General features: G+C 40.3%; 1 protein-coding gene across 1 annotated transcript in view; it reads left to right on the forward strand.

Annotated features, from left to right (window-relative positions):
- Positions 1-395: 395 nt before the first annotated feature.
- HSDL1 (hydroxysteroid dehydrogenase like 1) overlaps positions 396-23133 on the forward strand; it is a 33000-nt gene continuing 10262 nt past the window's right edge. The window contains exons 1-4 of the mRNA XM_060788288.2: positions 396-554; positions 8720-8952; positions 14288-14727; positions 17680-17907. Of these exons, the coding sequence (XP_060644271.2) occupies positions 8733-8952; positions 14288-14727; positions 17680-17907 (888 nt within the window). The 5' untranslated portion in view covers positions 396-554; positions 8720-8732. The remainder of the gene's footprint in view (positions 555-8719; positions 8953-14287; positions 14728-17679; positions 17908-23133) is intronic.

A 23133-nucleotide genomic window follows, 5' to 3' on the forward strand; every position in this document is an offset into this window, starting at 1 on the left:
GTTGTCCTGTCGCTTGGGATCCTGAAGTGTGCTGCGACAGACCGAGCTGTCAGCGCGTTATCCTCTTTAACCTTTTCCTTCGTTGAGTCCTTTCAGAACATATTAGCGCTTATTACAAATAAAAAATAAATTAATGCCTCAGTGTAAGTTTATTAAGATTACAGATTAGGTTTTAATTCTCAACATTATCTAGATATGTTTAGATAATATATAGACGAGAGAGAATATGATGACACGATCTTTTTGTTCTACACCGCGTTCAGGACCTGTCAAAATCCAGGGCAACAGCTAAAGCAGGTCGGTACAAAAACCTGGATTGGTATTTATGGATTGGACCGGTCATCTGTCCATTGGTTTTGCAGGGCGTTTGAAAAAGTCCACTTTCCATATTTTTTCTCTCTTCCTCACAGCAAGGAGGTTAAGGTTGCAGAATGGAGAGGAGTTTCCTTCCAGGCTTAAGCAATGGCAAGGAAAGACTTTGCAAAACAGAAATAGGGCCAAGCATCAGAAAACTTTGGAGTTTGCAACTGATGCAAAAGCTACCAGCTTAAAAGGTAAAATAAATGCAAAATGGGAATTGTTTGCTAACTTTTTAGGAAAAATGTGCATTTCCCCCTCCTCCATTCTATTCCTATATATATATTAGAATCATAGACTATATTATTTATATTATTATATAATATTGCATATTCACATTCTATGTCTACATAGTAAATACTATGTTATATATATAATATATTTATATTATAAGATAGATATTGTATTATATATATATATAATATTGCATAATATTGCATATTCATATTATATGCATATATATATATATATATAGTAAATATAATATGTAAAGTCTATAAATATTATATGTATATTATAAGATAGATATTGTATTATATAGACTAACACACACATATATATATAATTTATATTGCATAATTATTGCATATTCATATGACATGCATATATATATATATATATATATACAGTAAATATAATATGTAAAGTCTATAAATATATTTTAGGTTATAAGATTGTATTATATAGGCTATCATATAGTATATTCTGTAAATCATATAATATTGCATATTCATATTATATGTCTACATAGTAAATACCATTATATATATATATATATATATATATAATAAGATAGATATTGTATTATATAGACTAACATATATCTATCTATCTATATATATAGATATATAGTTTATATTGCATAATATTGCATATTCATATTATATGCTTATATATAGTAAATACAATATGTAAAGTCTATAAATATTATATTTATATTATAAGATAGATATTGTATTATATAGACTAACACACACATATATATATAATTTATATTGCATAATTATTGCATATTCATATGACATGCATATATATATATATATATATATATACAGTAAATATAATATGTAAAGTCTATAAATATATTTTAGGTTATAAGATTGTATTATATAGGCTATCATATAGTATATTCTGTATATCATATAATATTGCATATTCATATTATATGTCTACATAGTAAATACCATTATATATATATATATATATATATATATATATATATATATATATAATAAGATAGATATTGTATTATATAGACTAACATATATCTATCTATCTATATATATAGATATATAGTTTATATTGCATAATATTGCATATTCATATTATATGCTTATATATAGTAAATACAATATGTAAAGTCTATAAATATTATATTTATATTATAAGATAGATATTGTATTATATAGACTAACATATATATAATTTATATTGCATAATATTGCATATTCATATGACATGCATATATATAGTCAATATAAAATGTAAAATCTATAAATATATTTATAAGATAGATATTGTATTATATAGACTAACATATATATATATTTATATAGTTTATATTGCATAATATTGCATATTCATATGACATGCATATATATAGTCAATATAAAATGTAAAGTCTATAAATATGTTTATATTATAAGATAGATATTGTATTATATAGACTAACATATATATAATTTATATTGCATAATATTGCATATTCATATTGTATGCATATATATATAGTAAATATAATATGTAAAGTCTATAAGTATTATATTTATATTATAAGATATTGTATTATATAGGCTAACATAGTTTATATTGCATAATATTGCATATTCATATTATATGCATAGATATAGTAAATATAATATGTAAAGTCTATAAATATTATATTTATATTATAAGATAGATATTGTATTATATAGACTAACATAGTTTATTTTGCATAATATTGCATATTCATATTATATGCATAGATATAGTAAATATACTGTGTAAAGTCTATAAATATCATATTTATATTAGAAGATAGATATTGTATTATACAGACTAACACACACATATATATTTATATAGTTTATATTGCATAATATTGCATATTCATATGACATGCATATAAATAGTAAATATAATATGTAAAGTCTATAAATATATGTTAGATTATAAGATTGTATTATATAGCCTATCATATTATTTATATTATGTAATATTTCGTATTCATATTATATGTATAGTAAATATATATAAAGACCACACACACACACACACACACACACACACATATGATAGTCTAAATAGTACAATATCTTAAAATATAATAATACGATATATAAATATGCAATATAATATTATACTATATAATACAGAGTATCCCAAAAATCTCCATACATAGGAAAAAATCAACAAATGTATATTCTATTATATACATTTTATATTATATTTTGGATTATACATATATTTAAATGTATTGTAGCATTTTGTCATGAATATTTTGAAAATAAAGCTACAATTTCCCTATATATGGTAACTTTTGGAACCCCCATATATTAATATTTTATATGTATATCATATGTGTGTAATATTATTTTATACCTATATTTTATAATATTTTATATCTATTATATGTGTAGTATTAAAATATACTATAATAAGAATAATAATAATATGTACTATAATATAATGTCATACATTACAATAGAATATCTCTTCTACTAAATAATACACATGCATACAAAATGAATACATCTTTAACTGCTAACGGTAACTGCAGGGATTATTTGAAGGCTGAGTGCAATGCTTTTATATTGAAGGATAAATTATAATTATGATTTCACGAGCGTTGTAAATTACATCTTAAACTGCAGTTTTATGGAAGGTCCTATAAAAGTATCGTCCGGCAGAGCAATGTACTTAAATACCTTGTGCAAGCACTGAGTTGCAAAAATTACATAAAGTTTTTGTTACAATTTCTCCATGCCTCCTGGCTATTGTAGTCCTGCTAATGGGACACTAGGATATATATTTTAGAAAAATAGCTGGGCTTTTCCCTCTAGAATTATAAACTACTGAAAGTGTATTTATTTATTTATTTGTGTGTGTGTGTGTTTTTATACACACACACACACACACACACATATATATATATGAATGTTTCAAATAACCTGGGCATCACCGGGTACCCAACCTAGTGTGTGTGTGTGTGTGTGTGTGTGTGTATACACACAAATACATACATACATACACACACACACATACTAAGTTGGGTACCTGGTGATGCCCGGGTTATTTGAAACATTCATTTATTAAAATTTTATGAATGGTCCCATTAAGAAAATGTATCAGGTTGTGGGTGAACTACAACTCACATCATGCCAGGTTAACCCCCTCAGACTCCATCAATACTTAAACTTGGTCATGTTGGGCATTTGTGCCAAGTTTGCTCCAGATACGCCATTAGTCGGGTTCGGTATGCTCTCTGGCAGCAGAGTGAACTACAAGTCCCACCATGGTGGGTCTGTTCCTGTCAAACCCCTCCAGGGGGGTCAGTTGGTCCTGGGGGTTCTGTGTGCCAAGTTTGGTCCCAGCCTATTGTTGGTAGCGGTCACAGTTTCTCTGGATGTAGGTGAACTACAACTCCCACAAATCAAGGTCAATTCCCCCTTAAGCCCCTCCAGTATATTCAGTGGGCCATAGGGGTTCCGTGGGTCATAGGGGTTCTGTGTGCCAAGTTAGGTCCAGGTCCATCATTGGTGGAATTCAGAGTACTCTTTGATTGTAAAGGAACTATAAATCCTAGGAACTGCAACTTTCAAAAGTTAAGATCAATTTCCCCTAAACCCCACCGGTATTCAAATTTGGGCATATTATTGGGTATGCGTGCCAAGTTTGGTCCAGATCCATCATAGTATGTGTTCACAGTAGCTTCTTGATATAGGTGAACTACAACTTCCATTAATCAAGGTCAAACCTCCCCCCAACCCCTCCGGTATGGTCAGTTGGTCATGGGAGATCTGTGTGCCAAGTTAGGCCAATTCCATCACTGGTGAAGTTCAGAGTACTCTTTGATTGTAGGTGGACTACACATCCCAGTAACTACAACTCCCAAATATCCAGGTCAATGCCCCCCAAATTTGGGCATATTATTGGGTATGCGTGCCAAGTTTGGTCCAGATCCATAATAGTTTGAGTTCACAGTAGGATCTGGATATAGGTGAACTACAACTTCCATAAACTAAGGTCAAATCTCCTCCCACCCCCTCCAGTATGTTCAGTTGGTCATTGGAGATCTGTGTGCCAAGTTAGGTCCAATTCCATTGTTGGTGGGGTTCAAAGAGAGCCCTTTGATTGTAGGTGAACTAAAAATGCCAGCAACTACAAGTCCCAAATGTCCAGGTCAATTCCCCTCAAATTTGGGCATATTGTTGGGTATGCGTGCCAAGTTTGGTCCAGATCCATTATAGTCTGTGTTCACAGTAGTCTCTTGATATAGGTGAACTACAACTTCTATAAACCAAGGTCAAACCTCCTCCCAACCCTTCCAGTATGTTCAGTTGGTCATTGGAGATCTGTGTGCAAAGTTAGGTCCAATTCCATCGTTGGTGGGGTTGAGAGTGCTCTTTGATTGTAGGTGAACTATAAATCCCAGCAACTACAACTCCCAAATGACAAAATCATTTTTTTGAGTGAAGGACATACATTGGCCTGATAGGTGTATTGTGTCCAAATTTGGTGTCGATTCATCCAGTGGTTTTTGAGTTATGTTAATCCCACAAACGAACATTATGTTTTTATTTATATAGATACACACACACATATACACATACACATATATATATATACGTATATACACACACATTGTTGTTCATTCGTTCAATCGTCTCCGACTCTTCGTGACCTCATGGACCAGCCCATGCTCCCTGTCGGCTGTCACCACCCCCAGCTCCTTCAAGGTCACACACACATACATACCATAAATACACACCCATCTACACATATATACATGGGTGTGTTTGGGATGCTGTAGGTGCTTATTAGAGATAATAAGAGAAGGCACAATAGTAAACAGATTAGTTTCTTGATGTGAAAGGCTTGAGTGCTGAGCGTGAATTCCGACAGTGGAATACGTTAGGCTGTAACGCACCACGAGCCACAACGAAAGGTGGGTAAGAAATACTATTATTATTATTGTTGTTATTGTATTGTCGAAGGCTTTCATGGCCGGAATCACTGGGTTGTTGTAGGTTTTCTGGGCTATATGGCCATGTTCTAGAGGCATTTTCTCCTGACGTTTCGCCTGCATCTATGGCAAGAGGTAGTGACCTCACTACCTTTGAGGATGTTTGCCATAGATGCAGGCGAAACGTCAGGAGAAAATGCCTCTAGAACATGGCCATATAGTCCGGAAAACCTACAACAACCCATTGTTGTTGTTATTATTCTACATCGCTGCTTGGAGGTCCACTGGAGTCTCCTTTTCTGGAGTTTTTCAAGGAGAGGCTGAATGGCCATCTGCCAGGAAAGATTTGATTGTGTTTCCCTGTATTTTAGAAGGGATTGGTTTGGATGGCCTTTGAGAGTCCCTTCCTGTTCTGTGATTCATTTTATTTCATCCTCAATGGAAAACCGAATAAATATTGTTGATAGAGTCCTGAATGCGTTAGGAATGTATAGTTGACAGATGGAACATTTCACAAATCAAAACGTAAACAGATGAAAAAACATCAAAGGGGAGTCAAGATGGAACAAGCGGAAGTCATTTCGGAACCATTGGCAACCATCTTTGAGAGTTCTTGGAGAACGGGAGAAGTTCCAGCAGATTGGAGGAGGGCCAATGTGGTCCCAATCTTCAAGAAGGGAAAAAAGGATGACCCAAACAATTACCGATGTTCGGTTAGCCTCACGTTGATACCAGGCAAGATTCTGGATTGTTAAGGAAGTGGTCTGCAAACACTTAGAAATGAATGCAGTCATCGCTAATAGTCAACATGGATTTTGTTTCAACCCAGAGCAGGAAACGAGACCCTAAGATAACAATCCACCACACTCGACTGTGGGAAAAAACAATCCCTTTTTATTGATGAAAAATGGTTACAAAATAGAGGAAAATGCAAAGTCAAAAAGCCACAGCAATCAGCAATATCCATGAACTAGATCAAAAACCAAAAGCAACACTGTAACAACCTGAAACCTGTTAGCAATCCACTAACCGTACTTGGAGCACTAGAAGCCTCTTGGGATGCAGGCCACGGGAAACAGGAAATCTGCCAAGGTAATGCCTCAGTCTAAACGATGCCTGATCTAACGAGTCAACCCGGCGAGAGGCACTTAAAGCCAAAAAAAAAACTGTTTCATGACACGCCTCCAGGCTTTAAAGCCTTTGTTTCTTTTTCTCTTAATCTGGTTGACCTTCGCAGACTCTGCGATTCACTCCCTTTTCTTCCAAATCTGTCCTCTTCTATCCTCATTAAGGATCCCAGGTGTTAAATTCTCTAGAGAGCTATCACCGCTTGGCTCTGAAACATTCTCATCAGAATGTGTAGTTTCACTTTCCAAGCCTTCCAAGCCTGCAGGAGTTTCTTCTACACTGACCTCAGAATCAACATTTTCATTAGCATCAGGGAAAAATACATTTTCAGTAGCATCAGGAAATACAATCAGAGAATTAGGTTCAGGTTCAGGTTCACACCCAGGCTGCACCCCAACAAATTTATCAAAAACAAGTCGTGCCAGACTCATCTGATCTCTTTTTTCGATAGAGTTACAAGCTGGGTAGATGCGGGAATGCCATGGATGTAGCGTACCTGGATTTCAGGAAGGCCTTCGACAAGGTCCCCCATGACCTTCTGGCAAGGAAACTAGTCCAATGTGGGCTAGGCAAAACTACGGTGAGGTGGATCTGTAATTGGTTAAGTGGACGAACACAGAGAGTGCTCACTAATGCTTCCTCTTCATCTTGGAAAGAAGTGACAAGTGGAGTGCCGCAGGGTTCCGTCCTGGGCCCGGTCCTGTTCAACATCTTTATTAATGACTTAGATGAAGGGCTCGAAGGCAGGATCATCAAGTTTGCAGACGACACCAAATTGGGAGGGATAGCCAATACTCCAGAGGACAGGAGCAGGATTCAAAACGATCTTGACAGATTAGAGAGATGAATGGCCAAAACTAACAAAATGAAGTTCAACGGGGACAAATGCAAGATACTCCACTTTGGCAGAAAAAATGAAATGCAAAGATACAGAATGGGGGACAATGCCTGGCTTGAGAGCAGTACGTGTGAAAAAGATCTTGGAGTCCTCGTGGACAACAAGTTAAACATGAGCCAAAAATGTGATGTGGCAGCAAAAAAAGCCAATGGGATTTTGGCCTGCATCAAGAGGAGCATAGTGTCTAGATCTAGGGAAGTCATGCTCCCCATGCTCTATTCCGCTTTGGTTAAGACCACACCTGGAATATTGTGTCCAATTCTGGGCACCACAATTCAAGAGAGATATTGACAAGCTGGAATGTGTCCAGAGGAGGGCGACTCAAATGATCAAAGGTCTGGAGAACATCCCCTATGAGGAGCGGCTTAAGGAACTGGGCATGTTTAGCCTGAAGAAGAGAAGGCTGAGAGGAGATATGATAGCCATGTATAAATATGTGAGAGGAAGCCACAGGGAGGAGGGAGCAAGCTTGTTTTCTGCTTCCTTGGAGACTAGGACGCGGAACAATGGCTTCAAACTACAAGAGAGGAGATTCCATCTGAACACGAGGAAGAACTTCCTGACTGTGAGAGCTGTTCAGCAGTGGAACTCTCTGCCCCGGAGTGTGGTGGAGGCTCCTTCTTTGGAAGCTTTTAAGCAGAGGCTGGATGGCCATCTGTCAGGGGTGATTTGAATGCAATATTCCTGCTTCTTGGCAGAATGGGGTTGGACTGGATGGCCCATGAGGTCTCTTCCAACTCTATGATTCTATGATTCTGTGATTCTATGATCATTTCACAAATCAAAATGTAAACAGATGAAAAAACATCAAAGGGGAGTCAAGATGGCAAAAGTTAATATAATAAGGAAAACCGATAATCTAGGAAAAGGCTCTGCTTTTGCCTGAGTCAACTGGGAAGGGCAGAATCCTATGCTAAGTTAATGCATAATGCAAATGCAAGCTCCTTTTCGACTTAAAATGTATATTGAGACCAAGTTTGTGTCGTCGAAGGCTTTCATGGCTGGGATCACTGGGTTGCTGTGGGTTTTCCAAGCTGTATAGCCATGTTCCAGCAGCATTCTCTCCTGACATTTCGCCTGCAGAGGATGAATTGGGGCCGTCCATATACTGAATTGCAGTAGTTGGGACATTTTATATGTTTTTGCTACTTGTGCTTTCTCTCTTCCAGAGACCCGATTGGCATGGCTGCGGTGGACAGCTTTCCCCTCCTGCTCCGGGAGATTGGACGCTCCTGCAGCTCGTACATCGAGACCTTGGCTCTTGTTGGGGCGTTCTATATAGCCAAGACCTGCCTCTCTCTCCTGGGCGATGCTTACACTTTGATCCGGGTGCATTTCGTTCCCAGGCTGCTCAGAAAGGCCGATTTCGTCAAGCTGTACGGGAAATGGGCCATCGTCACAGGTGAGAGATCCCTTCCCTAGGCTATCCTATATTCACCCTTCCTTATGTGTGCTGTCATGCGCTGGGCTGGTGAAAGAGTCTGTAGACAGGACGTGTTTTCTGAATGCCCAACGGGACAGCCAGGGGTGCCTCGGCTGAGAGTGCCTGGCCGCTGTGTCGATCTGGATGAGGAAGAACAAGCTGAAGATCAATCCCGACAAGACAGAGGTCCTCCTGGTCGATCGTAAACCGGATCGGGGTATAGGGTGGCAACCTGTGCTGGACGGGGTTACACTCCCCCTGAAGTCACAGGTCCGCAGTTTGGGTGTCCTCTTGGATTCTTCGCTTACACTTGAGGCTCAGGTGTCGGCGGTATCCGGGAGGGCCTTTGCGCAACTGAGACTTGTGCGCCAGCTGCGACCGTACCTCGTGAAGGCAGATCTGGCCGGGGTGGTCCACGCCTTGGTCACCTCTAGAATGGATTACTGCAATGTGCTCTACGTGGGGCTGCCCTTGAAGACGGCTCGGAAACTTCAATTGTCCAGCGGGCAGCAGCCAGGATGTTAACCGGGGCCCATTATCAAGAGAGGTCTACCCCTCTGTTTAAGGAGCTCCACTGGCTGCCATTTATTTTCTGAGCCCAATTCAAGGTGCAGGTGCTCACCTACAAAGCCCTAAACGGTTTGGGACCACCCTACCTGCGTGACCGCATCTCCATCTACGAACCCACACGCTCGCTCCGGTCATCTGGGGAGGCCCTGCTCGTGATCCCACCCACGTCGCAAGCACGTTTGGTGGGGACACGGGACAGGGCCTTCTCTGTGGCGGCCCCCCAACTTTGGAATGCCCTTCCAAAAGATCTCCGACAGGCCCCTACTTTAGCAGTTTTCAGAAGGAACCTAAAAACCTGGCTGTTATTATTATTATTATTATTATTATTATTATTATTAACTTTATTTGTACCCCGCTAGCATCTCCCGGAGGACTCGATGCGGCTTACACAGGCCGAAGCCTCAAACACAATACAGTAGAAAGTATAACATCACAACAACAAGGCAAATCAAACAATAAGCAAAATAACATAACACCACAATACTAAGCAAATCAGGCAATAAGCAGAATAACAACAAAGACAGTACATCAGGACATTATTAAAAACTGGTTCGGCCGGCGCAATGGGGTACAAGGGTTAAAAGTGCTGAATGGCAGGAGGCACGTAGGGTTAAAAGTGCGATGTGCAGTGACAATTTGTTATGCTAAGGTGCTACTAGGACTTGGGGTGGGGATTCCTAGTCTGGGAAGGCACAACGGAACAGCCAAGTTTTTAGGTTCCTTCTGAAAACGGCTAGAGTGGGGGCCTGTCTGAGATCTTTTGGGAGGGCGTTCCAAAGTCGGGGGGCCGCCACAGAAAAGGCCCTGTCACGTGTCCCCACCAAGCGCGCTTGCGACGTGGGTGGGATCACGAGCAGGGCCTCTCCAGATGACCGTAACGAGCGCGTGGGTTCATAGATGGTGATGCGGTCATGGTGATGGTGTTCCGATGTGCCTTCCCAGATTAGGAATTTCCCCTTTCCAAATCCTAGAAGCACTTTAGCACAACAGATGTTACTGCACACCGCACCTTTTAATCCATGTTCCTCCTGCCATCTCAGCATTTTAATCCCTGTACCCCACTGCGCCGGCCGAACCAGTTTTAATTGTGTCTTGAGGTAGTTATTGTTGTTATTTTGCTTGATTGCTTTGTTTTGCTTTGTTTAGTATTGTGTTATGTTTTTATTGTATTGTGTTTTGAGGCTTCGGCCTGTGTAAGCCGCATCGAGTCCTGCGGGAGATGCTAGCGGGGTACAAATAAAGTTAATAATAATAATAATAATAATAATAATAATAATAATAATTTCCCCACACAAAGTTCCTTTAAAGCAGTGGTTCTCAATCTTCCTAATGCCGCGACCCCTTAATACAGGTCCACATGTTGTGGTGACCCCCAACCATAAAATTATTTTCGTTGTTACTTCATAACTGTCGTTTTGCTACTATTATGAATTGTTATGTAAATATCCGATATGCAGGATGTATTTTCATTCACTGGACCAAATTTGGCACAAATACCCAATATGCCCAAATTTGAATACTGGTGGGGTGGGGGGGGGGGGGTGTGATTTTGTCATTTGGGAGTTGCAGTTGATGGGATTTATAGTTCACCTCCAATCAAAGAGCATTCTGAACTCTACCAGCAATGGAATTCAACCAAACTTGGCACACAGAACTCCCACGACCAACAGAAAATACTGGAAGGGTTTGGTGGGCATTGACCTTTAATTTTGGAGTTGTAGTTCACCTACATCCAGAGAGCACTGTAGACTCAAACAATGATGGATCTGAACCAAACTTGGCATGAATATTCAATATGACCAAATGTGAACATTGGTGGAGTTTGAGGAAAATACACCTTGACATTTGGGAGTTGTAGTTGCTGGGATTTATAGTTCACCTCCAATCAAAGAACATTCTGAACTCTACCAGCAATGGAATTGAACCAAACTTGGCACACAGAACTCCCACGACCAACAGAAAATACTGGAAGGGTTTGGTGGGCATTGACCTTTAATTTTGGAGTTGTAGTTCACCTACTTCCAGAGAGCACTGTAGACTCAAACAATGATGGATCTGAACCAAACTTGGCATGAATATTCAATATGCCCAAATGTGAACATTGGTGGAGTTTGAGGAAAATACACCTTGACATTTGGGAGTTGTAGTTGCTGGGATTTATAGTTCACCTACAATCAAAGAATATTCTGATCTTCACCAACGATAGAATTGGGCCAAACTTCCTCCATAATCAACAAAGTACTGTGTTTTCTGGTGGTCTTTGGCGACCCCTCTGGCACCCTCTTGTGACCCCTCCAGGGGTCCTGACCCCCAGGTTGAGAAACACTGTTTTAAAGACTTAGAAAGTTCAACAAAGTTTTTATTGTTGCTTAAATCTTCAATAAATCAAACAAATACTTCAAGGCTTTGAATCAACTGGTGGCTTGCTTAAATCTTGTCCACAAGGGACAGGCAACGTTCTTCATAAACTGTTTCTTCCTTCTACAAGGGAAATCCTTCACCTCTCCCTGGGTAATCTAACTTAAGCTCTGTTGGTGTGGGCCCCTACATTGCATTATGGCTGTCGCGAGTGGTCCTTACCAAACAGATTCCTTTAGTAGATTTCCAAGAGGAAAGAAGGCTTTCAATTCCCAGCGAAGGCTGGCTGTAGAGTTGTGGAACTAAATTCCCCAACAAAGGCTATGCTGTAGTTCTCTGTAGAGCCATGGGACTGGATCCCCCCAGCAAAGCCATAAAAGACGAAGCTTTCTACAGGTGGAACTGATTCACATCCTGTATGAAAGACTTCTTTGTGTGAACTGAACTAGAGGTCCATTTTTCCCCTCCTTAACCCAGAAAAAGGGGCAGAACTAAAGAACATAATGATAATTGATGGGTCATTGGCCCTATGATTGCAAACCGAGGGAAGCCACCTTATTGCAAAATGCCTGGAACTTTGGAATACATGCAAACACTCAATAGAAAGGAAAAGAAGTTGGAGCTCCTGGTACAGCCGTCCCAGCACACTATGATATCCAAAGCTTATATATATATGGCTGGAGTTACACTTTAAAATGTACCTGTTCTGACTTACATACAAACTCAACTTAAGAACAAACCTACAGAACCCATCTTGTTCGTAACTTGAGGACTGCCTGTATTGCGCAGGATAATCATAATATTAAATAATAATTCATTTTATTGTTATGTATGTATATGTGTCTGTGTGTGTGCGCAGACTGCCTGTATTGCATAGGATAATAATAATAATAATAATAATAATAATAATAATAATAATAATTTATATATAAATAAAAATGTAATGTTAGTTTGTGGGATTAACGTAATTCAAATCCCACTGGACGAATTGACACCAAATCAGGACACAATACACCTATTAGACCAATGAGTGAGCATCACTCATAAAAACACTGAAAAACACAACAGATGAAACTTAAAAAGCCAAAAAACCAACAAAAATATATTACAACGCATGCACAATATATATATCTATATACACATACATACATGCAAAAACACATATATACACAAATATATAAACACACAAAACACATATACACAGGGCCACAGCAACGCGTGGCAGGGGACAGCTAGTTTATATAAATATGTATGTGTGTGTGTGTGTGTGTGTGAGATATATATATATATAATATGTGTGTGTGTGTTTGTGTGTATGGCTGGAGTTACACTTCCGACTTACATATAAATTCAACTTAAGAACAAACTTTTTTTGTAACATGGGGGCTGCCTGTGTTGCATAAGATAATAATAATAATAATAATAATAATAACAACAACAACAACAACAACAACAACAGATAGCCATAGTCCAAACCCATTCCACAATGTAAGAAAACACAATCCAAACCTTTCTGACAGATGGCCATAGTTGAAACGCATTTGGCCATGTAAGAGAACACAACCCAACCCCCCCTGACAGATGACCATAGTCCAACCCCATTCAACCATGTAAGAAAACACAACCCAAGCCCTCCTGACAGATGGCCATAGTCTATCCCCATTCCACAATGTAAGAAAACATAATCCAAGTCTTCCTGACAGATAGCCATAGCCCAACCCCATTCCACAATGTAAGAAAACACAATCCAAGCCCTACTGACAGATGGCCATAGTCGAAACCCATTCAGCTATGCAAGAAAACACAACCCAAGCCCTCTTAACAGATGGCCATAGTCCAACCCATTCTTCAGTGTAAGAAAACACAATCCAAGCCTTTCTGACAGATGGCCATAGTCTATCCGCATTTGGCTATGTAAGAAAAAACAATCTAAGCCCTCCTGACAGATGGCCATAGTCTATTCCCATTTGGCTATGTAAGAAAACACAATCTAAGCCATACTGACAGATGGCCATAGTTGAAACCCATTCAGCTATGCAAGTAAACACAACCCAAGCCCTCCCGACAGATGGCCATAGTCCAATCCCATTCAGCAATGTAAGAAAACACAACCCAAACCCTCCTGACAGATGGCCATAGTCCACTCCCATTCCACAATGTAAGAAAACACAATCTAAGCCATACTGACAGATGGCCATAGTCGAAACCCATTCAGCTATGCAAGGAAACACGACCCAACCCCTCTTAACAGATGGCCATAGTCCAACCCCATTCTGTAATGTAAAAAAACCCAATCTAAGCCTTCCTGACAGATGCCTGTCCCACAGCTCCCTGATAACCTCCATTGAGTTTCTCGGAGTTTCATTACTGTCTTGGTTTATTTCAGGTTGCACTTCAGGCATCGGCAAAGCCTATGCCGACGAGTTGGCAAGCTGCGGGGTGAACGTCATCTTAATCAGCCGAAATCGGGAGAAACTGGAAGCGGTGGCCAAAGATCTGGAGGAATCTCACCAGATCGAGACAACGATCGTGGTGGCGGACTTCAGCCACGGCCGCGAGGTTTACCCGTCCATCGCGAAAGCCCTGGAAGGCAAAGAGATCGGCATCCTGGTGAACAACGCCGGGGTTTTCCACTTGGGCTGCTTCACCACCCTGAGCGAGCAGCACATTTGGGACTTGATCAATGTGAACGTCGGGGCAGCGAACATGATGGTGCACCTCGTGTTGCCGGGGATGGTGCAGCGCAAGAAGGGCGCCATCGTGAACGTGTCTTCGCTGAGCTGCATCCACCCCTCTCCCGAAATGACCGCCTACTCCGCCTCCAAGGTGAGCGAGCCGCCATTGTATCCGCGCCATTGTATCCACGGATTTGATTTCCCATGCATTTTCTTTGCAGATCTTCCTTTTTTCTTTCCTTCTTTCCTTCCCTTCTTTTTCTTCCTTACTTCCCTTTCTCAGTCAGTTCTTTCTCTCTCCTCCCTTTATGTTTTCCTCCCTTCCCTTTTTTCATTCCTCTTTCTTCCCCTGATTTTTCTTTCTTCCTTTATTTATCCCTCCTTCTTTCTTCCCCTTCCTTCTTTCTCTTTCTTTGCGTTCCTCAATTCATACCTTTTCCCCTTTCCTTTCTCTCCTTCCCTTTCTTTCCTTCCTTCCCTTCTTTTCCTTCCTTCTGTCCTTTACATCATCTCTTCCTCCTTCCCTTTATTTTTCTTCCCTTTCTTCATTCTTTCTTTTCTCTCCTAATTTTTCTTTCTTCCTTTCTTCCTTCGTCCCTTCTTTCTGCCCTCTCCTTCTTTATCTTTCCTTCTCTCCATTCCTTTGTTTTTCTTCCTTCCTTCCTTCCTTCCTTCCTTCCTTTTCTCTCTCCTTCTTTTCCTCCTTCATTCCTTCCTTCCTTCCCTCCCTCATACCTTCTCTCCTTTACTTTCTCTCCTTCCCTTTCTTTCCTTCCTTCTGTCCTTTACATCATTTCTTCTTCCTTCCTTTTATTTTTCTTCCCTTTCTTCATTTTTTCTTTCCTCTTCTAATTTTTCTTTCTTCCTTCCTTCCTTCTTTTTGCCCTCTCCTTTCTCTTTCTTTCTTTTGTTTCCTTCCCCCCATTCCTTTGTCTTCCTTCCTTCCTTTCTTCCCATCTTTCTTTCTTTCTTTCTTTCTTTCTTTCTTTCTCTCTCTCTCTCCCCCCTTCCTTTCCTTCTTCTTCTTTCTTTCTTTCCTTCCCTCATACCTTTCCCCCTTTCCTTTCTCTCCTTCCTTTTCTCTCCTTCCCTTTCTTTCCTTCCTTCTGTCCTTTACATCATTTCTTCTTCCTTTCCTTTATTTTTCCTTCCCTTTTTTGTTCTTTCTTTCCTCTCCTTATTTTTCTTTCTTCCTTTATTCATCCCTTCTTTCTTCCCTCTCCTTCTTTCTCTTTCTTTGCGTTCCTCAATTCATACCTTTCCCCCTTTCCTTTCTCTCCTTCCCTTTCTTTCCTTCCTTCTTACCTTTACATCATTTCTTCTTCCTTTCCTTTATTTTTCCTTCCCTTTTTTTGTTCTTTCTTTCCTCTCCTTATTTTTCTTTCTTCCTTTATTCATCCCTTCTTTCTTCCCTCTACTTCTTTTTCTTTCCTTTCTCCCCTAATTTTTCAGTCTTCGGTTCTTTCTTCATCTCTTCTTTCTTCTCTCTCCTTCTTTCTCCTTTCCTTTCTTTTCTTCCCTCCATTCCTTTATTTCCCTTTCTTTCTTTCTTTCTTTCTTTCTTTCTTTCTTTCTCCCCTTCCTTCCCTTCTTTTTCTTCCATTTTTTACATAATTTCTTCTTCCTTCCTTTTATTTTTTCCCTCCCTTTTTCATTCTTCTTTCTTCCCCTGATTTTTCTTCCTTTCTTTATTCATCCCTTCTTTCTTCCCTCTCCTTCTTTCTCTTTCTTTGCTTCCCCAATTCATACCTTTCCCCCTTTCCTTTCTCTCTTTCCCTTTCTTTCCTTCTTTCTGTCCTTTACATCATTTCTTCTTCCTTTCCTTTATTTTTCCTTCCCTTTCTTCGTTCTTTCTTTCCTCTCCTAATTTTTGTTTCTTCCTTTTTTCATCTCTTCTTTCTTCCCTCAATGCATACCTTTTCCCCTTTCCTTTGTCTCTTTCCCTTTCTTTCTTTCCTTCACTCCCTTCTTTTTTCTTCTGTCCTTTTCATCATTTCTTTTTCCTTCCATTTTTTTCTTCCCTTTCTTCATTCTTTCTTTTCTCTCCTAATTTTTCTTCCTTCCTTCCTTCCTTTCTTTGTCCCTTCTTTCTGCCCTCTCCTTCTTTCTCTTTGTTTCCTTCCCTCCATTCCTTTGTTTTTCTTCCTTCCTTCTTTCCTTCCTTCCTTCCTTTTTTTCTCCCCTTCCTTCCTTCCTTCCTTCCTTCCTTCCTTCCTTCCTTCCTTCCTTCCTTCCTTCGCTCCCTCATACCTTTCCTCCTTTACTTTATCTCCTTCCCTTCCCTTCCTTCCTTCCCTTCTTTTTTTCTTCTTCCTTCTCTTTATTTTTCATTTCTTCTTCCTTCCCTTTATTTTTCTTCCCTTTCTTCATTCTTTCTTTCCTCTCCTAATTTTTCTTTCTTCCTTCCTTTCTTCATCCCTTTTTTCTGCCCTCTCCTTCTTTCTTTTTTCCTTCCCTCCATTCCTTTGTCTTCATCCCTCCCTCCCTCCCTTCCTTCCTTTCCCCCCTTTCTTTCCTTCTTCTTTCTTTCTTTCCTTCCCTCATACCTTTTCCCCTTCCCTTTCTCCTCTCACCTTCCTTTTCTTCCTCCTCCTTTCCTTTCCCTTCTTTTATCTCTTTCGTTCCTCCCTTCATCACCTAGCAGCAATTCAAGCTGCTTCACTCCCTTTCTTTTCCCAAATTTTCTGTTTCTCCTCTACCACAGGCATCCCAGTGTTCCTAACTCTCTCCTTTGGTGTGCATGACCCCGCCTACCGCCTTTCCCTTAATATTCACTGTGTAGGATTTTGTTGTGAAGTGTGTTGACTGTCCTTGGGTGCATCTACACTGGAATAAAAATAATGCAGTTCGATACTACTTTAACTCCGATAGCTCGGTGCTTTGGAATTGTGAGAGTTTCAGTTTTACAAGGTCTTGGGCCTCCTGCCAAAGGCCACTGCTGCCTTATTTAACTACAACTTCCAGGATTCCATTGCTTTGAGCCATGGCAGTTTAAGTGGTGCCAAACTGCATTAATTTTATAGTGTAGATGCACCTCTACTTGAGTCACAAAGACATGTGTTTGTCTCAGGGAAGCTGATCTGCCTGTCTTTCCCTTTGATAGGCGTATCTGGACCATTTCAGCCGAGCGCTTTATTACGAGTACGCTCCCAAGGGCATCTTTGTTCAGAGCTTGATTCCCGGCTTCATCCACACCAAAATGATCAAGCACATCAGCCTCTTCTCCAAAGAGAGCCTCTTCGTGCCTTCTGCGGAGGAGTATGCGCGCCAGGCCGTCACAACCCTGGGAGTAGCCAAGAGGACCACCGGATATTGGCCACATACAATTATGGTAATATGATATATTCCGACGTAATACCCGATATGCCCAAATTTGAATACTGGTAGGGTTGGGGGGATTGATTTGTCATTTGGGAATTGTAGTTGCTGGGATTTATAGTCCACCTACAATCAAAGAGCATTCTGAACTCCACCGATGATAGAATTGAACCAAACTTGGCACACTGGACTCCCCTGACCAACAGAAAATACTGGGTTTGGTGGGCATTGACCTTGAGTTTTGGGGGTTGTAGTTCACCTACATCAAGAGAGCACTGTGGACTCAAACAATGATGGATCTGGACCAAACCTGTCACGAATCCCCTAGTTTTCACCATGAAAACTTCAGTTTTGTAAGTACTTTTGTTGCAAGACAGATCCCTTAAAGCGCCAGACCAGTATTTAGTAAAAGTAAAGTTTCTTAGTTCACAACCAAGAGAGTCCAAAAACAAACCAAAAAGGCTCAAAACACTTATTCTTCAGTGTAAAACACAGTATTACCCACAGTTAACCCAAAAAACAGGACCTGGAAAATAACCCAGATTAAACAGGAATATAATCCGGTTTAAACTTAAAGCTATGCAATCAACAGGAAAAAAAGGCACTCCAATCCGCAGCAGGATGTCAGTGAATATGAAGGGTCGAACGGTAAGGCCGAAGTCGTCTACTGAAGTCAGTCCAAACATGGCATAGTCGTCGTCGCGAATCCAATCCAGATTGAGGAGGGAGAAGGCAGCAAACACGATAATCCAGTCCAGGTCATACACAGAGCCAAAACGAAGAACGGCAGTGCATCAGCTAATGCATAAGATCAACACAAAGGCAGTCCAGAGAAAACCCCCGTAGCCATAGATATAATATTATTATTATATTATTATTATATTATTATAATAATTATAATTATATTATAATTATAATGTTTGGGAAGACTTCTGTGGACGTAAGTTTAATCCGGATTATAATTATAATATTATATATATTATAATTATAATCCGGATTAAACTTACATCCACAGAAGTTTTCCCAAACACATCTTCCCAAACAGCTCTCAGGGACACACAAATACCCACCAACACCTTACCGACTGCAAGGAACCCCATCTCCCAACCCCACTTTTATTTACAAATCATCCTCTGAACTGGAACCAGCTGACACCCTGTTACCAGCTGAAACCCCTTGCCCCAATTCCTCCTCAGAACTGGAATCAGACAACGCCCCACCAGACCTCCTTTCAGCTGAAGCCCTTTGCTTATCCCTCCAGTCTCTCCATCTTCTATCCAGACCCATAACTCCCCAAGACTCAGCCGGATCCCCACTGTGCCAGAGAACCCCACAAACGTGTTGCTACTTGTGGGCTCTTCACAGACGTTCTGAACCTCCCGCACTGTAGTCGAGTCCATTTCTCCATCCTCTGTACTTGCCATACCACTCTCCTCAGTCCCATTAGGCATACCCTCCTCCCCATTTCCCCCCTCCCTCCTAGAACAGCAATTCCAAATGAGGTCGGAATTCCAGGAACTACTTGAAGGCACGCAATAATAACAACATATCGCATCTTTATCAGAATATCAGTTGCAATTATTACTTATTGTATTGCACGCAGTTGACAGATATGAAGGTGTTAAACACCTATTTGATAGTACCACGTGATACTTGCACAATTCGGGTATTTACATATATAGTACGGTATGTAACAACATCTCTGATGACGTTCTCTCCCACGGCATCATCTGCTGCATTGTTATGTAGCAATGTATGTGCACATTTGTGTCTGCCTTCGCTCGTGTCTTCGGGTTGCCTATTTGATTGATGGCAATCCCATGCATTGCGTAGGGAATACCCAGAGGTGGTTTGCCTTGGCCTTACTTTGAAATATACCCCACGGCATCTGCTATAGACTCAAAGAACCTTCGAGTTGGTTCACAAGAGTCATCCGGTCCATACCGCACCTGCTATGACTCAAATGATCAAGGGTCTGGAGAACAAGCCCTATGAGGAGCAGCTTAAGGAGCTAGGCATGTTTAGCCTGAAGAAGAGAAGGCTGAGAGGAGATATGATAGCCTTGTATAAATATGTGAGAGGAAGCCACAGGGAGGAGGAGGGAGCAAGCTTGTTTTCTGCTTCCTTGGAGACTAGGACGCGGAACAACGGCTTCAAACTACAAGAGATTCCATCTGAACACGAGGAAGAACTTCCTGACTGTGAGAGCTGTTCAGCAGTGGAACTCTCTGCCCCAGAGTGTGGTGGAGGTTCCTTCTTTGGAAGCTTTTAAACAGAGGCTGGATGGCCATCTGTCAGGGGTGATTTGAATGCAATATTCCTGCTTCTTGGCAGAATGGGGTTGGACTGGATGGCCCACGAGGTCTCTTCCAACTCTTTGATTCTATGATTCTATGAAGGGAAACACAGTCAAAGCACTCCTGACAGATGGCCATACAGACCCGCAGAGAAGGAGACTCCACTAGACTCTAAAGCAGCATGTTCCACTGCCAAACAGCTCTTACAATTAGGTTATTCCTAATGTTAAAGTTGCATTTGAATCCATTCTTCCATTGGGTTGCTGTGAGGTTTTCAGGTTGTATGGCCATGTTTTAGCAGCATACTCTCCTGACATTTCACCTGCATCTGCTAATGGCATCCTCAAAGGTTCTGTTGGCAGTGAAGCAATTGGCGTATGTGTGTGTGTATATATATGTAGCTATATAAATAAAATGTAATGTTCATTTGTGGGATTAACATAACTCAAAAACCATTGGACGAATTGACACGAAATTTGGACACAACACACCTAACAGTCCAATGAGTGTCCATCACCCATAAACACACACACTCACAAAACTACAGCTGAACAGACTAAAACCCCCCAAAAATACACCATATATACATCCACACATACACTCATATACATATGCACATATTCACACACACATGTATATATTTGCACAAACATACACAAATACATACATACACATACATACATGCACACACATATACATATCCACATTCATACATACATATAAACACACAAATATGCATATAGACAAGCACACACATATACACATATAAACACACAAATACACAAATATATACACACATATATACACAAATATATACACACACATACACAATATGCATGTACACATATAAATACACAAAGATATACACACATATATATACACCCCCATATATATATATATATATATATATATATATATGCAAATACACATATATACACAGATATATATATATACACACACATATACACACACAAAACACATATACACAGACTGGGCCACAGCAACACGTGACAGGGGACAGCTAGTCTATATAAATAAAAATGTATTGTTCATTTGTGGGATTAACATAACTCAAAAACTACTGAATGAATTGACACCAAATTTGGACACAAGACATGTATCAGGCCAACGCGTGACCGCCACTCATAAAAACACTGAAAAACACAGCAGAAGAAAATTTAAAAGCCAAAAATTAAAAAATACATTACAATACATGCACAAAACCACATATATATACACAAACACATGTATATACACATATACACAAATATATACACTCACATAGCACATATACACAGACTGGGCCACAGCAATGCATGGCAGGAGATGGCTGCCATATACATACCTGTGGCATGTCCAGGGTGGAAGAAAGAACCCTTGTCTGTTTAAAGCAAGTGTGGATGTTGCAATTAACAAGCTTGGATAGCATTGAGTAGCCATGAAGCTGCAAAGTCAATCAGTGAGGGTATCTGCAGAGAGGTAGCCTGGCTTCTGTTGCCTGGAGGCATGCTCTGTTTGAGACGTTTTAACTGACTACCAGTATTTAAAAAAACTCTAAAATCAGGATAGTACATAAAGATGAACGCTCAGAAAACAGGGGACTTCCGGGCATGAAATAATAATAATAATAATAATAATAATAATAATAATAATCTTTTTTTAAAAATGATCTTTATTAAGTTTTCAAAATACATTAAAAAGACAGGAGGAGAGGGGGAGGAAAGGGGGAGGGGGGGGGAAGGGTACAGTTTCAACAGGTATCACATCTACACCGAAACATACATACCTCTACACACTACACTAACTATCACCCCTACACACTTGCATATAAGACAAAACAGGTTAAAAAATGACTTCCTTTTTGTTTCCAAACGGTCATAAAACTGTGTCTTCTAATTTTCCTTAACTTCAGGGAGAGACCCCTGGTTAATTTTGGATCCTTCCATTTCTTTTTCTGCCATATGTGACTCTCCCCTTTTCAAATTTTATGTATTTATTTATTTAGTTAGTTAGTTTTCTTATAATCAATCAATTTTACTCTTCTCATAATCCTCCTGTAGAGATGTGTTTATTATAAAGTGTTTATTATACTGTGTTTAAACTGTATTTATGTTTTACATTGGTTGCCGTGGCCTAGCTGTGAGAGATAGGTTGCCATGGTGACAAGGCAGAAGAGGAGGTGGGCGGAGCTTAAGGAGAAAAAGGTTTGAAAGTGACAGTTAATTTTCAGTCAGGAGGATGAGACCCTGAGAGGAGGAGCAGAGTCAGATAGGACTCTGGAAAAGTAGTTCAGTCAGGAGGATGAGACCCTGAGAGGAGGAGCAGAGTCAGATAGGACTCTGGAAAAGTAGTTTAGTCAGGAGGATGAGACCCTGAGAAGAGGGCAGAGTCAATTAGGGGCTCTGTGGAGTGAAGCAGTATAGATTCAGTTAGTTCTTAATATTTGTGAATATTTCTTCAGCAAGGGAGCTGAAGGTGAAACCTAGTTAGATTGCTTGAGTTAAAAAGGATCTAACAGAGGGGGTTTTAGGATCGCCAGTAGTGGAAGACTGGAGATCAGTGGTTTGATCCGGTATAGGACAAACAGTGAGAATATTCACAACAAGGAACACTGAAATAGGCCGCGGACGTTGCAGCCTGTGGGTGAGTCATCATTGTGGAAGCCCACCTCCACTGCCGCCGCCTTTTTCAAGCCACGGGGCCCCGCTTCGTCCCATTGCCGAACGCTGCTGAAGGAGCCCATCTGCTGTTTAACCAACCATCGCCGCAGAAGCCCGCTTCCATCGCCGGGCCGCCTCAGCCACTGCCGGAGCTGCCGCCATCAGCCTCTACTAGGCCGCGGCCACTACATCCGGCTGGTGAGTCGCCACCGCTGGGACCCGCCTCCACTGCCGCCGCCATTTTCATCAGGCCACGGCAACTGCCCGCAGGGTCGTTGTGGA

This window comes from Anolis sagrei, chromosome 8, assembly GCF_037176765.1.
Source record: "Anolis sagrei isolate rAnoSag1 chromosome 8, rAnoSag1.mat, whole genome shotgun sequence".
Classification (NCBI taxonomy): Eukaryota; Metazoa; Chordata; class Lepidosauria; order Squamata; family Dactyloidae; genus Anolis; species Anolis sagrei.